The sequence below is a fragment of the Lithobates pipiens genome, unplaced genomic scaffold (assembly GCF_037356315.1).
Source record: "Lithobates pipiens isolate NorthernLeopardFrog02 unplaced genomic scaffold, aLitPip1_a1.2 Scaffold_19, whole genome shotgun sequence".
In the NCBI taxonomy this organism is placed as follows: domain Eukaryota; kingdom Metazoa; phylum Chordata; class Amphibia; order Anura; family Ranidae; genus Lithobates; species Lithobates pipiens.
This window is the reverse complement of record NW_027507764.1, coordinates 438675272-438693915: the sequence shown is the minus strand read 5'-3', so window position 1 is coordinate 438693915 and position 18644 is coordinate 438675272. Positions and strand designations below refer to the sequence as shown.

The 18644-nt window shown below is 47.0% G+C and overlaps 1 protein-coding gene across 5 annotated transcripts in view; it reads left to right on the top strand.

Annotated features, from left to right (window-relative positions):
- PRKDC (protein kinase, DNA-activated, catalytic subunit) overlaps nucleotides 1-18644 on the top strand; it is a 794135-nt gene that overhangs the window by 475623 nt on the left and 299868 nt on the right. For all 5 annotated transcript variants that reach the window (XR_013277654.1, XR_013277655.1, XM_077492661.1 and 2 more), the window contains exon 56: nucleotides 7092-7190. Coding sequence is in view for 3 of the 5 variants with exons in the window: in XM_077492661.1 (XP_077348787.1) it covers nucleotides 7092-7190 (99 nt within the window). In the remaining 2 variants the exon portion in view is untranslated. The remainder of the gene's footprint in view (nucleotides 1-7091; nucleotides 7191-18644) is intronic.

Below are 18644 nucleotides of genomic sequence, written 5' to 3'. Positions count from 1 at the left end.
GGTGGTAAAAAGCGGCCCCTGCCCTGTCCTCCAGGGAGAGCGCTGACGCAGACTCTGGCCCCACTGAAACTGGTGGCCCCTGCTCGTTTCAGATGGAGCTGACCAGAACCGATTGGACAGTGAGGATGATTCCCCATCACTTATCACAGCTGTGCATGATACCCTGAAGATTCAGGATACAGCAGACCCTGCTGAAGTAGCGGTCCCTTTTGGGTCCTGTAAGCCAGCCTGTACACCTAAGTCAGATACGGAAACACCTTATTTCAATAAGTTCATATACAAGGGATGGTGTAGACCGCAACGGACCTTTTCAGTCCTAAAAAGTATGGCGGTGCGTTACCCCTTTGATAAGAGCCTTCTTTAAAAAATGGTCGGCTCCTCCAGTCATGGACCCCCCAGTATCCAGGTTAAACAAAGTAACCACAATCCCGGTAGAGGGGACTCCTGCGTTTAAGGACCCCACGGACAGGAATGCCGAGGCAGTGGCCTGTTTCTTGTTTACGGTTGTGGGGTCAGCAATGCGACCAGTACTGGCTTCGGCACTTGTGTCGCAGACACTTACTGAGTGGGCAAAACTTTTGCACTGCAAATTGGGGGAGCAACAGGCCTCTCCGGTCTGCATGGAACTAGTGCAAGGCCTTAAATATGTTTACATCTTCCGCCTCAGAATTAAAGGAGGATGTGGCGATCACCATGCAAACCCTGCAGAAATTTGGGTGACTGTTGAACCTGAAAAAGTCTGTACTTATACCGACTCAGCGTTTGTAATACCTAGGCTTACTGTTGGACTCCATGGAAGCGAGAGTTTTTCTCCCTTCAGACAAGCTGCAGACTCTCAGAACTGCAGTAAAACTATTGATGAACAGCAGGTCATTGCTGCGCTTCTGCATGCGAGTCCTGGGACTCATGGGGGCCTCCTTCGAGGCAGTGCCATACGCCCAGTTTCATACCAGAGTCTTGCAGAAGGAGATTCTACATTCTGTTAAAAGGAAAACCTTCAAATTGTGTAATTATTCACCTAAAGGTGTATTTGTGTGTGTATATATATATATATATATATATATATATATATATATATATATATATATATATATATATAAAATATGATTTTTATATACAGCTTACCTGTAAAATCCTTTTCTTGAGAGTACATCACGGGACACAGGAGCTCATTACATAGTGGGTTATATAGTCACCTCTGGTGATTGGACACTGGTTAACCCCAATTAAGGAGAATTCCTCCCCTATATAACCCCTCCCATATGGGAGGCACCTCAGTTTTGTAGCAAATCAATAGGAAACCACGTAAAAAACCCAAGAGGGGCGGGAACCCTGTGTCCCGTGATGTACTCTCAAGAAAAGGATTTTACAGGTAAGCTGTATATAAAAATCCTATTTTCTTGATCATACATCACGGGACACAGGAGCTCATTACATAGTGGGATGTCCCAAATCAATGCTCAGATTGAGGGGAGGGAGACACAGATCATAATTATAGACCGCCATGGGCCAGATGGCCTAAACTGCAGCCTGCAGTACACTGCGCCCAAAGGCGATATCCTCTTGCTCTCTGACAACCACCTGATAGAATCTGGTGAATGTGTGGACTGATGACCAAGTTGCAGCCTTACAGATCTGAGCCAGGGAGGCCTGGTGATGCACTTCCCAAGAAGCACTTACAGCCCTAGTAGAGTGCTCTTTCACTTGAAAAGGAGTGATTTATTTTTCGAACACTATAGGCCTGAGAAATAATCTGTCTGATCCACCTTGAGAGAGTGGATTTTGATGCCGCCTGGCCCTTCCTAGGGCCTTCCTGCAAAATAAATAAGCAATCAGTTTTCCTTATCTGAGCCGTTGCTTGAAGATAGATACTGATTGCCCTAACCACATCCAAAGTGTGCAAGGATTCTTCTTCTGCGGACTGTGGGTCTGGAAAAAAGGATGGTAGGATTACATCTTGATTCAAATGGAATCCCAAAACCACCTTAGGTAGAAAGGACCTGTTGGGGCGCATGACCACCCGGTCCTTATGAACAATTAGATACGGCTCTTTACTGGAGAGAGCTGCTAGTTCTGACACTCTTCTAGCCGTGGAAATGGCTACCAAGAAAACCAATTTTTTGGTCAAAAGAACTAATGAAGCCAGATGCAAAGGTTCAAAAGGTTGCCCCTGCAAGGCCGAGAGAACCAAATTTAGATCCCATGGGCATACCGGAGGTTTGACTGGCGGCCTTATCCGCATCGCCCCCTTGATGAAAGCCAGCACCAGGGAATGCGATGCAAGTGGCTTCTGAAAAAATACTGACAAGGCCGAAATCTGCACCTTGATAGTGCTTATGGCCAAATTCATTTCTAGGCCTGACTGGAGAAAGGTCAAGATCCTGCTAATGACATACTTTCTAGGATGCCATCCCCTGAGTTCACACCAGGAAACATGTGCCCTCCAGATTTTGTAGTAAATAAGCCTGGAGGCCGGCTTTCTGGCATTAACCAGAGTAGAAAGGACTGCCCCCGAAAGCCCACGGTCTCTCAAAATGTGGGTCTCAGCAGCCAAACCGTCAAATTCAGACTGTGTAAAGCAGGATGGTATATTGGACCCTGTGAGAGCAGATCTGGCCGGAGAGGGAGGATCCATGGCCTGCCAATGGCCAACTTCATGATCTCTGCGTACCACGGTCCCCTGGGCCAAGCCGGGGCTACCAAAAGGACCGACTTCGTTTCCCTCTTGACTCTTCCCAGGAACCGCGACAGAAGCGGGCATGGGGGGAAAGCATAAATCAGATTGTACTGATCCCAGGGAACTGTCAGAGTATCTGACCCCTGAGCAAGTGTATCTCTCGTTCTTGACACAAACTTGTCCAGTTTTCTGTTGTACCTGGACGCAAACAGATCTACGTCTGGAGTACCCCACTTGCGACATATGTCCAAAAACACGTCGGGGTGCAGAGCCCATTCTCCTGGGCACAACTGCTGGCGGCTCAGAAAATCCGCCTGCCAATTTTCCACTCCTGGAATGAAGACTGCAGAAAGGCATGGAACATGCTTTTCTGCCCAGACAAGTATGCGATTCACCTCTTTTTGCGCTACCAGACTCCTGGTACCGCCCTGGTGATTGATATAGGCCACTGCTGTGGCGTTGTCGGACTGAACGCGAACAGGGAGACCCCGTAGTCTGGAAGACCACCTTATGAGAGCCATATAAACTGCCCGGATCTCCAAGACATTTATGGGCAATAGCCTCTCGATCGCAGACCATTTCCCCTGCGAGCATGTCTCCTCTAACACTGCTCCCCAGCCTATCAGGCTGGCATCTGTCGTAATAACCTTCCATTAAAGAGGAAGAAAGGTTTTGCCTTTCAGCACATTCTCGGTTTGTAACCACCAGACGAGACTCCTGTGTGTCCCTGGGGATAGGCGCATAGGAAGATCCAAGGATTGGGGCTTCCTGTTCCAGGCCGCAAGGATGCATCTTTGCAGAGGCCTTGAGTGGAACTGGACAAATGGAACGGCCTCGAAGGAGGTGACCATTTTCCCTAACAGTCTCATGCATAACCGAATGGGGGAAGATCTCCTGCCCAGAATTAGGCGCACCAGATCCCCGATGGCCAAGGCTTTTGGCCTTGGCAGAAACACCTTGCCCTGAGCGGTGTCGATAAACATACCCAGGTATTCCAACCTGGTAGCAGGCTGTAGGGACGACTTTTCTAGGTTTATAATCCAACCTTGACGTTCCAGATGTTCTAGTGTTCTGGAAACACTGTGGTTCAGGAACGCTACTGTTTTCTCCTTGAGAAGCAAGTCGTTTAGATAAGCCATGACGGCTATACCCTGAGCTCTTAGGTTTGCCAAGAGAGGGTCCAGAATCTTTGTGAAGACTCGAGGGGCTGTAGAAAGCCCAAACGGCAAGGCCACAAATTGAAAATGGCGCCGCTCTACCGCGAACCTTAGATACCTTTTGGTGTGCGAGAAAAATTGGCACATGGAGATATGCATCCTTGATGTCTATTGATGCCATAAACTCTCCCCCTTGCAGGGAGGAGACCACAGTGCGAATTGACTGCATTCGGAAGGACCGGATGCGTAAAAAAACGGTTCAGATCCAGGATAGATCTGACACTTCCATTTGGCTTCGGAACGTTGAAGAGATTGGAGTAAAACCCTGACCCCTGTTCTTTTGGGTCCACTTCTACTATCACCCCTTGGGATAGTAAGTGATCCAAGGCCAGAAATAGCGGTTTTTGCTTTACTGGATCCCTGGGGATCCTTGACCTTAGAAAGCGAGAAGGTGGAATCTCCTGAAACTCTAGCTTGTAACCCAGAGACACCGAAGAGATCACCCACTTGTCCTGGATCTCTTCCCGCCAGGCTTCCCCCAAACTGCCGAAGCCTTCCCCCCACTCGGCCGAGCGGGGGCACCCCTTCACAAGGAAGCTTTCGGGCTCTGCTTGGCAGGCTTCCGCCCCCAAGTCTTTTTCTGCCCTTGGGCCCGGCCCTGAGCCTTTCCTGTAGAGGAGGGTTGAGAAGGCCGTCGCCACTGCTTAGAGCTTGATGCTCCGGGAGAGAGAGAACGCTTAAATGACGGACGTTTGCTCTTTTTGACTGGAAGGAGAGTAGATTTACCCCCTGAAATTTTTTGGACGAATTTGTCTAATTCTTCTCCAAACAGACGTTCCCCTTTAAAAGGGAACCCAATCAAATGCTTCTTGCACGATAGCTCAGCTGCCCAATTTTTTAGCCATAGGGCCCTTCGCATGTGTACCAACAGGGGAGATAAACGAGATGCTTGTTGGATAGAATCCAAAATCGCATCAATCATGAAACACCGAATTTGAGCTATTTCTGCATAATTCTCCACTTCCTCACTGGGAAGGAGGCCAAGCATCCGCTTAACCTGTTCCTTGAGGAACTGACACAACCCCACAGCTGCGAATGTAGGTTGCACTACAGCGCCAGTCATGGAAAAGAAGGCTTTTAATAATGTTTCCAACCTCTTAGTTGGATCATTAAACACCTGAGCATTATCCAACGGACAGGTCAGGTTTTTATTCACACAAAAAACAGCTAAACCAACAGATGGGACCCCCCATTTCTTGGTGAAACTTTCCTCCAGAGGATAAAGCATAGAAAACCTTTTAGGAGGAGTAAACAGTTTATCGGGATGTCCCCAATCCTCATACATCAATTTATCCATTAAGGGATGAATTGGGAAGGAAAAAGCAGTCTGTTGGATTTTCCTGAGTCCTAGGGAGGAAACAGAGGACGTAGCGACTTCAGCAGCAGGCATTCTGAATGTGGTACGCACCAATTCAGTATAATCCTGCACCTGTTTTCTGAGTGCTTGGGAGGAGGGACTCTCTCCTCTTCCTCTGATTCCTCCGACTGCTCAAGATCCCTGTCCCAAGATAGGGATCTTTCCTCATTGTCAGAAGAATCATCTGAGAGAGGAATCTCAGCAGAGGGAGGGGATCTACCCCTTTTCCTGCTATCTTTCAGGGAAGCAGAAATAAAATCCATTATTCTCCCTTCAAAACCCTCCAATGTAGCCCTAAGGGAGTCCTCAGTAACATATACCGGGGCTGGGACATTAGGAGAGGCTGCAAAACCTGACAAGGGCACTGACTCGTCCTGTGAGGCTGGCTCCAGTCTTGCAGGGGTGGATGGTAACTTACATTTTTAGAACCCCTGGACCTAGGCAGTGATTTACCAGTGCCTTTGTTACCTCCCCCTGAGACCCTCTTATGAGGGGACATAGTCCTAAGCTACAAAGCAGAGGTACTAGTACAAAGTGCAATCACTGTTGTGCTAAAAGTCTCACAATAACATATATATACTTAATACTGCACAACCTGATGCTGAGTAGGTGTCTAAGGTTTGCCTGGATCCAATCCCCTGGGGTGCTTACTGCCCACAGCTCCTGTGTCTCTCACTTACAGTCCCCTGACGCTCTGGGCTTTTAAAACTGCCGGCTGGTGCCTGCGCAGTACAGCGCCGTGCACACCAACGTGCATGGCTCACAACCACACTTCCCCCTCCTCCATTAGCCCGGGAGCGCGCGCGGCGCGCGTGCACGAGGACCGCCTGAATCCATGGGGGGAGGAGTCTCATCAGAGCTGCGTGGGACCCCCAGACTACGAGGGACCCCTGTATTACCTTGTTGTGGCAGGGACTGCAATGGAGACGTGAAACCTCTGGAGAACCAGGCTTCACTGAGCGTGTGTACTGAAAGGCATGTAAGTATGCATCAGGCTGCTCTTACTCCCTCTAGTGGTGGAAACCAGGTAAGACATACAACTACTCAAAATGAAGAAATCCATCAAATAATTATATATATATATATACATATATATATATATATATATATATATATATATATATATATATATATATATATAGGATTAACTTCCCTTACCTGTCCTCGCCGCAGGAATTGCTGAAACAGACCAATTCCAGCCTTCACCCATCACGGCGAGCAGTGTTAGCCAACCTTCAGGTTTATCTGGGGCTCTTTCTCAGAAGAGCCTCCTACCTGGACCTTGTAAAAGACTCTGCCAGAAACTTTCATGCGCTCTGTGTAAACAGTACACCAAGTCTGGTTTTCCCAGAGCCCAGTCTTGCATAGGAGAGGACTTACAGGCCAAACCTCATCTCTTCGGCTGACGAGGCCCGGGTACCATACCATCTTGGGAGTCAAATATCGGCCCGAGATATGGATCTGGTTTGTTGTAGCCCTTAGGCCCCCGCAGGGACCTACACAGAGCTTTCTTCATGGCACATGTTTTACGTGCCCAGCCACCATAGACACTGGCGAAAAAACTGAGGTGCCTCGCATATGGGAGAGGTTATATAGGGGAGGAATTCTCCTTAATTAGGGTTAACCAGTGTCCAATCACCAGAGGTGACTATATAACCCACTATATAATGAGCTCCTGTGCCCCGTGATGTATGATCAAGAAATATATATATATATATATATATATATATCTGTTTATTTACTTTTATACAGGGTAGAGTAGTTTCTATGGTATTTTAGCAGTCAGGAAACCAATTGCTATACACTCATGCTCAACTTTATTATACATGTCATGTTCCAGAGATCTAGAAAGCCAGTTGGATAATGATTCACAGAATATTTTCACCATGGCTAAAGAAGCATTACTGGAAGGACTGGTGGATGAAAATGCAGAACTACGGTAAGTTTAATTCTTTACATTACACCCATTAATAATACACATGAATCCATTTCTTTTGGGTAAATAAAAACTTTTTTATTTTGGATAGAGTGGAGTGGGGTTAGACCCTCTGTCAAGTATGTATTGCTCTCTGTGTTCCCATTATACTGATGATGATTGTAACCAAGAAAGTAAGGGGAAAAACAAAATTTAGGAGTTGTCCCTAGAAAAACTTCAAAGTGGACACCTGTTCTGTAGACTAAGACGAAAAACTCTGCTCACCTTGGGAGATTTCCTCTAACTTTCTATTGTTTTGCCAGGACAGGAAGTGAAAGAAACGCAGAAAGCAAAACAAAAACTAGCATGGGTTTTAAAGAGGAAGTAAAGGCACTTTAAAAAAAAAAATGCAACCTGCAAGACAAAGGCATAATGAGCTAGTATTCATAGCATACTAGCTCATTATGAATAACTTACCTGAGAGTGAAGCCCCCTGCCATGTATCCCGGAGTGACTTCCGGGTCTTGCTGTTCCGGTGCTGTGATTCGCCAGAGCCGCAATGACGTCACTCCCGCACATGCGCACGGTAGCCGACACGGGCGGCATATCGCCGTGATCTGTGACGTGCTCAGTGCGCCCGCGCCGCTGTTTACGGCGCATGCGCCATAGACAGCAGTGCCTGTCTTTTTGTAAATATCTCCTAAACCGTATAGGTTTAGGAGATATTTCTTGGACCTACAGGTAAGCCTTAATCTAGGCTTACCTGTAGGTCAAAGTGGTTTGTTTGGGTTTACAACCACTTTATGTTCTGTTGAAATCTAAAAGTACAGTACATACACTTGAAACCAGATTTTCAATCACCTTTTTTTCAAATATGCAGTTCCTTGCAAAGGTATTCACCCCTTGGCTTTTTTCCTATTTTGTTACATTACATCCTTTAGTTAAAGTTTTTTTTTAATCTGAATTATATGTGATGAATCAGAACACAATAGTCTAAGTTGGTGAAGTAAAATTAGAAAAAATATATACAAAAACTTTTTTCAGAAATAAAAAAATGAAAATTGTCATGTGCGTATGTATTCACCCCCTTTGTTATGAAGCCCATAAAAAGCTCTGGTGCAGCCATTTACCTTCAGAAGTCACATAATTAGGGAAATTATGTCCACCCATGTGCAATCTAAGTGTCACATGATCTGTTATTACATATACACACCTTTTTGAAAGGCCCCAGAGGCTGCAAAACCTAAGCAAAAGGCACCACTAACTAAACACTGACATGAAGACCATGGACCGCGCCAAACAAGTAAGGGACAATGTTGTTAAGTACAAGTCAGGGTTAGGTTATAAAAAAAAAAATATCCAGATCTTTGATGATCCCTAGAAGCACCATCAAATCTATCATAACCAAATGGAAAGAACATTGTACAACAGAAAACCTGCCAAGAGACGGCCACACACACACAAACTCACGGAATGGGCAAGGTGGACATTAATCAGAGAGGCAGCATAGAGACCTAAGGTAATCCTGGAGGAGCTGCAGAGTTCCACAGCAGAGGCTGGAGTATCTGTACATAGGACGGCATTAAGCCGTACACTCCATAGAGTTCGGCTTTATGGCAGAGTGGCTAGAAGAAAGCCATTACTTTCAGCAAAAAAAAAAAATGGCACGGTTTGAGTTTGCGAAAAGGCATGTAGGAGACGCCCAAAATGTATGGAGGAAGGTACTCTGGTCTGATGAGACACATCACTCAAAGAACACCATCCCCACAGTGAAACATGGAGGTGACAGCATCATGCTGTAGGGATGTTTTTCAGCAGTCGGGACTGGGAAACTGGTCAGAGTTGAGGGAAAGATAGATGGTGTTAAATACAGGGATATTCTTCAGAAAAATCTGTACCACCCTGTGTGTGATTTGAGGCTAGGACGGAGGTTCACCTTCCAGCGGGACAATGACCCCGAACACACTGCTAAAGCAACACTTGAGTGGTTTAAGGGGAGACATGTAAATGTGTGGGAATGGCCTAGTCAAAGCCCAGACCTCAATTCAATAGAAAACCTGTGGTCAGACTTGCTGTTCACAAGCGCAAACCATCCAACTTGAAGGAACTGGATCAATTTTGCAAGGAGGAATGGGCAAAAATCCCAGTGGTAAGATGTGGCAAGCTCATAGAGACTTATCCAAAGTGACTTGGAACTGTGATAGCCACAAAAGGTAGCTCTACAAAGTATTGACTTTTATGGGGGTGAATAGTTATGCACACTGACCTTTTCTGTTATTTTGTCCTATTTGTTGTTTGCTTCGCAATAAAAAAAGAAATAAAAAATAAATCTTCAAAGTTGTGGGCATGTTCTGTAAATTAAATGATGCAAATCCTCAAACAATCCATGTTAATTCCAGGTTGTGAGGCAACAAAACATGAAAAATGCCGGGGGGGGGGGGGGGGGGGGGTGGTGTGTGTGTGAATACTTTTGCAAGGCACTGTAACCACAGCCACCTAAAGGTTTCACTTATTTGGGCTATTATTCCTTCAATGAGCAAAAGTGGTTAAAAAAAAAAAAAAATTTTTTTTTTTACATTTGAGTTTTACCATACACGCTAGTCACTCTGTGCTTTTCATATTACATAGTGACTGCATTTCTTTTGTTTTAATCAAAATAAAGTTTATTGAACATTAGACTAAAAGCAGGGTTGACATAGAAAATGTGGGGTGCAACAGGCACCATACAAAAGGATAAGGCATTTGATGTAGCAATCCTGCAATTGAGGTAATCAGGGTAACATTTATTTACATGGGGTTTGTGATCCGTAGGGGCGAAGCATGTGCAAGTGGTTGTAGCGCTACATAGTGGCTATGTAAGTGTACCCGGAGGTGTGGCAGGCGTCCCATAAGGGGGTCTGTGTACCTTGCGGGTATTCTGAGGGCTGATGGGCTAGAACGTAAGGTGCTTCAGGGGTCCTCACTGCATGAGTGGGTTGTAAAAAGTATTTCTGGGGTCATCGCACCTGGGGCAGGCTTGGCTGGTGCCTGGGATATATTTGGAGAGGCGGGTTGGAGTGAGGTAGGACCTATGGAGAATGTAGAGGTGTACGAGTTTGTGCGATAATTTGGGGGATACTTTCTTGCAGTACTCCAGGATTTCCCCCCATTCCTCATCTTCCATTGCCCCCAGGTCCGCCTCTCACTTGGTTTTTAACTGGTATGTATCAGTGGTAGCCGAGGGCAGCAAGAGGTGGTTGTACTGAAAGGATATTAATTCTTCTTTTTTTTATTGTATTTTTATTAAACAATTTTCAAGACATATACAATGAAATGAAGTGTTGTAATAATCATTGAGCATAAATGATTGAGTATAGCAAAAACTTTGGGCTATAAAAGCTGAAGAGTAACATCCACGTATGCAGGACACATGGGTGTTCTGCATAGCTGTAACAGAAGGAGTAAACAACTTACTTTATAAGAGAGGCGAAAAAACCTTATTATATTGGGCCGGGAGGTCATAGTGCAACAGAACCAGTAGTAACACGCTTATGAGTAGCAAGATGAGACATCAAGGGGGGGGGGGGCAGCCTAATCTAGTACCAAAGAAGGAGGGTGAGAGGGAGGGGGTAATCCCCAGGTGGGCTGTGGTACAGCGGCCAGTCGTGATTAATGAGGGTTTTCCCGGGGGGTGCCTCCCAAATTCTGACCAATCCCATGGCTCCCAGACTTTGTCAAACTGGGGGACTAAATCGTGTACGGAGACCGTCAGAAACTCCATTCTCCTTATCTTGGATAAAAGTTGGAGGAACCTGGGCCAGGGAGGGGGAGCACCGGACAACCAGCATAGTGGAATGAGCCGCTTAGCAGCTAATAAGATATAGGAGATCAGCTGGTTTGTACTTTTAGATAAACCTGGGACAAAGAGGCCCAACAAGCAGTTTAAGGGCTCATATGGAAGGGACGTCCCCTTCACCCCCAGCACCAATGACCCCACCTCCTGCCAAAAGGGGCGTATCAGGGAGCACTCCCAAAAGATGTGAAATAGGGAGCCAGTGGCAGTCCTGCATCGCCAACAGCGCAATGAGAATGAGAGGTCAAACTTGTGGATGACATCAGGAGTTCTATACCAGAACATAAGGATTTTTATGGCCGTTTCCCTTTGTGTAACACATTTGGAGGCTTTAAAGGTGGAGGGCCAAATCTTATCCCATGTTTGTAGATTGATAGGTTTACCCAGCAAATTGGCCCATTTACTCATGTACAGATGTGAAAATTCATTTAAGGGGGTCGACTCATGGAGGATTTTATGGATGGAGGAGACCCCAGACCACCCTGGGATCTGGGCCGAATACCACCGAGCTGGCTAGGCGATGAGATCTATTGGCCCATATAAAGTTCGAGAAATGCCTGTGGAGGAGTTTTAGTTGAGGGGGAGGGAATGGCAACCGGAAGGGTCTCGAAGTGATAGAGCAATCTAGGCAGGATTGACATTTTGAGGACATTGATCCTTCCCAGGAGGGACAGGGGATATTTGGACCAGGATGATAAGGATCTATTTATGTCTTGAAATAGAGGAGGGAAATTAAGGGGGTAAAGGTAGGAGTATGAATGGGGTCGAAAGTATACCTAGATATTTGAAAGAAACATTGCACCATTTATAAGGGTACGTTTCCCTAAGCCCGGAAAGTTGTGTTGCGGATATGTGTATGGGCAGAGCTTCGGTTTTTGAGGTGTTTACTTTGTAGCCAGAGATGTCACCAAATGAGAACAGCGATTTATGTACCGAGGGGAGGGAGACCAATGGGTTGGTAATAGTTAGCAGGATGTCGTCCGCAAAGAGTGATAGTTTGTACTCCTCCTGTCGCATCCCCACCCTGCATATATCTGAATGAGATCGTATGGACTCGGCTAGAGGTTCGAGGCATATAAAAAAATGGGAGCAGTGATAAGGGGCACCCCTGCCGAGTTCCATTCATCATGGGGAAGTAAGGCGACATAAAGGACGACATCTATACCTGGGCCGTGGCAACGGAGTACAGGGCCTCTAAGGCTTTTAAAAAGGGGCCGCAGAAGCCAAATACCTTTTAGCGTAGCAAACATGTAGGGCCAGCTAAGCCTATCAAAGGCCTTTTGTGCATCTAAACTAAGAATCAGAACTGATCAGTTGGTTCTGTCCAGAAGGTCTATCAGGTCAATTGTATGTCGGGTGTTATCTCCGGCGCGTCTGCCAGGGACAAACCCCACCTGATCTCTGTGAATAAGTTTAGGGACAAGGCTGGACAGTCTAGATGCAAGAATTTTAGTAAATATCTTGTAATCCAAATTTAAGAGGGCTATAGTTGTCCGGAGTGGAAGGGTCCTTGCCCGGCTTGGGTATTACTGAAATGTAGGAGTGTGAGAATTGCTGGTGGTACCTTTTGAGTAGAGACTCAAACAAGGTCAGCATGTGTTGTCCTAGAATATCCGAATATGTTTTATAATAGAAATAGGGGAGCCCGTCGGGACCAGGTGATTTATGTAAAGGGAGGTCCCGTATTATCGTCAAAAGCTCTTCCACTGTAACGCTTTTATTTAGGACCTCCAAGTCCGTTCATGAGAGTTTGGGCAGTTTTCGGCTGGAAAAGAAGGACTCGAACTTCTCTTGTGTGAAATGGAAATGGTTCTCTGGGGTTAGGCAGTTGTATAGTTGGTAGTAAAATTTGCCAAAGATATTTGAGATTTTGCAAGGGCAGTAGGTCTTAGTTCCATCGGGTTGGACGAGAAACTCAGGGAAGGAATTAAGTGTGCGGGCGTAGCCGTTAGCAATAAGCTGTGACAGGTATATAATGTTCCTGGCGACCCATATGTCATGATCAGGGACAGTCATCAGTTCAGGCAGTTGAGGGTTATCCCACAGTGGTGTATGGGCGTGAAAGGGGGAAGCCTTAGTAATGGCTTGCGGCAATTGCCATATCTTGCAGTGATGGAGTAGTATGTGGCACCTGTCGCCAAGGCCGGGGAGGCCATGATGGTTGCAAAACAGAATTTGGAAGGGGTGGGCCACCACATCAGCAACAGAGGAGCACACCAAAATGGACTTTCTGTATCTGTCTTGCTGGTTAAAGTAGAAGTGATGGGATAATTGGGAGGCAATGTAGAAGTGTACGGGGACAGGTAGTTTCAGAGTTCACCAGCACAGTTTTTGTCGGGAGGTGCCCCACACAAACGTGTTAAGTATAGATTCCATTGATTTGAAGACACGGGTTGGGATGTGTAGGGGGCATGCCAGAAGAGATAGAGCAGTTTGGGGGGGAGGATCCTTTTCACTAGGTTAATACGGCCCATGACTCCAAGGGACAGTCTGGACCAAGATTGGATTTTGTTTTTGAGGAGGTCATACATAGGTTCCAAGTTAAGATCTATGTAGTCTTTAAAGGATCTCGAACACTGTACGCCCAGATACTTAATTTTGCTTGCTCTCACGAGCAGAAGGCCCGCTTGAGCAGCTGTGGGCACAGTGATGTCTATGGGGAGAATTTGGGATTTAGACCAGTGGATCTGTAGAGCTGAGAAGATGACAAATTGTTTTATTAATTGTAGGGCCACCGTTAGAGAGGGACCGGAGCCTTCCAGGTATAGGAGCATGTCGTCCGCATAGAGACTAAGGACCTCCGTCATCTGTCCCATGCGAAGGCCACTTAATGTCGATATGTGCCCTGATAGTAAGGGCTAGGGGTCCCACAGCCAGTGAATATAGTAGAGGGGGATATGAGGCAGCCCTGTCGGGTACCCCGGAACAAGGGAAAGGGGTCCGATAGTTTGCTGTTGACTTGGATCTGGGCAGTGGGAGTCTGGTAGAGAAGCTGAAGCCACCTGATGAATCTGGGACCGGAGCCAAATCTGTGGAGACATTCCCACAGATGGCGCCACTCCACAGAATCAAATGCCTTAGCAGCATCCAGACGGACCACTACCCTGGATCCAGTGTTGTCGATTTGTGGCCTGGAGGTTCATAAAGAGTCTTCGAAGGTTAAACGCTGTTTTTGTTGGGCATAAAACCTGTCTGGTCGGCTTGTATGAGACTGAGTATCGCTTTGAGTATCACTTGCGCCTCAGGGCGAGGATTTTGGCTAAAATTTTGACATCTAATGGATCTTCGGAGCATGGCAGAGTCATAAATGTGGGAGTATAGTGTCTGTAGCTTCGGGAGAAGTGTCTCTTGGAATTGGGAATAGACTTCTAGGTGAAGGCCATCAGAGCGGGGGGGCTTTTGATGTCGGGAGGCTCGCTATTGCCTCTGCTATGCACTCCTCAGTTATAGGCGCTTCCAGGAGCTGAACTTGGGAATCTGTAAGGGAGGGAAAGTTAATGTTCTGAAGGAGTAGGTGTAGTTCGTCCATGGGGCGACTGCCTGTGGAAGCGTATAGGTCTGAGTAAAATCACCTAAATTCTTCAGCCACCAGTGTCCGGCCCGTAAGTATGGTTCCGGACGCCGATTGCAGTTGGACTACCACTGGAGGTTTGTGATTTAAGTGGGCCATATATGCTAAGAGTTTCCCCGCACATTCGCTGTGCTCAAAGATTTTTTGCTTACTGAAAAAAATGCGTTTAGCTTTCTCAAAATGTAAGTGGTCGGTTTGTCTGGAGTACAGGCGTCCGTGAGGAACACTTGCTCAAGAGAGCTCAGTTTTTCTTGTTACAGGATAAGTTTGGATGAGGCTTTGTCTCTCTTAATGCATGTGGAAAGAGTCGGGGATGGAATTTGAATGCCTCCCACACCACACCCACTGAGGCTGTGCCCGTGTTGGAGTGGAAGTAGTAAATCCATTCTCTCTGGATATCCTCCATGTCCGTCAGTGCTGTGAGCCAGTACGGGTTCAGCCTCTACAGTCGGACCGGAGGGGTTGAGGTCAGTTGGAGGGTCGCCCAATAAGGCGAGTGATCAGAGAGGACTCTGACACTGAAACCCACCTCAAGGAGGTCTGGAACCAGAGTATGTGAGATTATGATCATGTTAATACAGGACATAGCTGTTTGTGAGGGGGTAAAGCAGGAATAAGCGGCCGTGGATGGTTATTTGTGTCTCCAGGTGTCTGTCATGACGAACTCCGAGAGGAACCTCCTGAATCTGATGAGTTTAGGTTGTGTTGGTGTCAAGGTGGACGGGTGGAGTCCGTCAATGGAAGGGTCGATTGTCACATTAAAATCCCCCATCCAAATAGCTGGCACCTCAGGATGTTGGGTCATGAAGGCCACCCCCTGTTTCAGGGTGGCAAATTGGAACGGTGGGGGGATGTAAAATGCCAGGAGGAGGGTTTCCAGGCCGCTGATGGTGGCATGGAAGTAGAGACTGGCCCTACGGATCCGATTGCAAGCTGTGGAGCTGCAATTGGACCGATTTGGCGATCAATAGAACAATGCCACGGGAGTTAGTTGTGTATGGAGCCTGATATACCCAGCCAACCCAGGGTTTCTTAAGCACCATCTGGGTTTCCACGAGAATGGAGACATCCGCTCGCATGGATTTGAGATGGGAGAGGACAGCCAGCCCCTTAGGTTTGGCCCGCAGTCCACGCACATTCCATGTGACTTGTTTGGCAGATGCCATGGTAGTGGTGAGAGTGCATGTATAGGCAGACTGATCAGTAAGGAGCGTTTAACATGAACACTTACAGGCATTTCTATTACTATGCATGACAATATACATTGCAAAAATGATCTTGTTGCGTTAAACATGGCGGGTCCCTGCAGGAAGGCCGCAGACATCATCAAAGTGTCTGCTCCAGACATGCAGGGAGCCAAATGATAGAGAAGGGGCCCCCGGGCACACATCAACTGGTGGAAGAACATACAGTACAGTATAAAACATGTTAAGTTCTGAATAAACAGGACACCATAACTTTTCCAGCACTGGATCAGCGTGGCACATTAAACAGATGGCAGCCCTCCACGGCAGTGAGGGCTGCTGCTGGCCAGGGAAATGGGTTTTGAGAGAACAGCGATGTGCACCAGGGTACATAATGGGGGGGAGGTGTAGGGGAATCATGAGTCCAGGTGCTTCTTCGCTTGTCTCGGGGGCAAACGTAGCTGAGAAAAGTGCACAGTGGGGCTAGGTATACTAAAGTTCAGGTAGTGGCGGGGGTGCAGAAAGTCTATCCGAGAGTGGCTGGAAGAGTAGGAGTAGGGGCAGAGATGCAGGTGCACCTGCCAGGTGCTGTGCTGGAAGGGGGGAGCGGGGAGAAGACTCCAGGGTTGTAATGGGTATATCCATGTCGTTGCAAGGGGAGCAGTCTGGGGCCAACTCACGGTTAAGACAAAGGTGTCCGGACAGCGGTTCAGGGGGTTACTGTTCAGCGGGTCTTGTCCATGAGGAGAGGCAGGACCGGTAGTGTGCGACAGCTCAGGAGGGTACAGGGCCAGCCGCATCTTGTCGCTTCAGCCAAGTGATGACCGCGAAGGGTTCCTCTAAAAAGTGGTCCTTGCCATCCTGGATCACACAGAGGAGTGTCGTGAACAGCATAGCATAGGCCAGGTGATGGATGCACAGCTGTCTCTTGGCCTTAGAGAACTGCACTGTTTTCTTCTGGGCCCCGGCAGAGAAGTCCGGGAAGACTACAATATGTGAGTTGCGAAAAGGGATGTTGCCTTTTTCACGGGTCAGACAAAGGATTGCGTCATGATAATTCAGGAACTTTGCTATGAAGGTACATGGTGGAGGCTGCACAGCCAGACGGTGAGCACATTCAACCACGAATATAAAAGAGAAGGCTTCTCTGCTGGAGTTGTTAAGGAGGTTCTCCAGGAACATGGGGGTGGGGGGGGGGGTCAGAGCCCTCTGACTTCTCAGGTAGCCCCACGAACCATAGGTTACATCAGCGGAGCCTATTCTCTATGTCGTCTTGTTTGCTGAGGATGGCATTGAGCTGGTACAGGAGCTGTTCGGTGGTGACTTACAGTGGCGGTATGTCACCCTCCATATGCCCGATCCTGCGCTCCATCTTGGTCACCCTTCCCCTTAGCTTATGATTGTCCTGACGGATTAGGGAAATGTCTATCAGAAGGGCAAAACAGAAAGCAGCAGCTCGAGATCGACCCGTCTCTTCTAGATAAATCAAGCAAAGTCTCATCTACCCTCCCCTCAATCCATGATCCTGGTCCAGTAAGGATTATTACACAATTTAATTTTCAGTGGGAGACTGTAAGATCTATATTACAAAAACATTGGGGGATCCTCACTAACACCCCCGGAATTGCACGGGCAAATAGTCGGGCCTGCCCCTAAGATGGTGGGTAGGAGGGCTCGTAACTTAGGCGGCCTCCTTATTCAGTCAAAACACATTAAAAGTATGGATACTTCGTGGCTGTCCCAATTTCCCAGAACTAAGGGAATGTTCCCTTGTGGGCACTGCCAAGTGTGCCCATATGTACATAGGACAGCAACATTCAGTGACTCCCAAAATAAAACCAATTTTCAGATAAAAAGTCTTGTCAATTGTGCCACTACAAGAGTCATCCTGATAAACCAGTGGCCAGACACTTGTGCCCAGTTCCATCAGGGAAAACTGTCTGGAATGCTGGTTAAAGGCATATACGTTCTGAACCTCTCCTCTAGGAGAGGTGGTTTTGACCAAGTTTTACAACAGAAATAAAAGCGATGGTTTTTCCGTTTGGGCTCACTTATACCGATAGGCCTAAATACATAGTTTCATAGTTAGTTAGGTTGAATAAAGACACCAGTCCATCCAGTTCAACCTGAGTGAGTGTCTACAATTGTCCCTTTCCCTGTACATTGCTACACCCACATCGGTCCCTATCCTCAAGGAGCCCACAATCCAAGGTCCCCATTCATATACTAGGGCCATTTTTGGACAGAAGCCATAAGCCAAATAACCTACCTGCATGTCTTGTGGGAGGCAACCGGAGTACCCGGAGGAAACCCACGCAGGCACAGGGAGAACATGCAAACTCCAGGCAGGTAGTGTCATGGTTGGGATTTGAACCAGCAACCTTCTTACTGCTAGGTGAGAGTGCTAACCACTACACCACTGTGCCGCCCAAATACGGAATTGAATCTACAACCCTTCCCGATAACCTAGGTCAGTGTTCCCCATGGCTTACCCTAGATTTCGAGGTGACCACTATCAACCCATCAATAAAGGACAAGTGATGTATTGTTTCCATATTTCTGGTGTGCATACATGTTAGTGACAGTGGACCAGTTGACATATATGCATGGGTGCTGAATAGTGATTTTTCTCTCGTGCTTGTCTCCTCTATGTCTGTCCTTTGTTTTTTTCCATTTGCCTTCCTTGTACTCATCCCGTGGTTGCCTTCTCTTTATAAATATGCCAACTCCCATCATCCCATCAGATGTAACCTTGTGGGCTTTTTGTGTGAGCTGGCACTCAATCATTATTAATCAGATATATAAGGCAATTCACAACTAGGATGTATTTTATGGAATGATGCTGCCCCGTAAGTGGTATAGAAGATAATGTTATACCGTTATACTCTGTA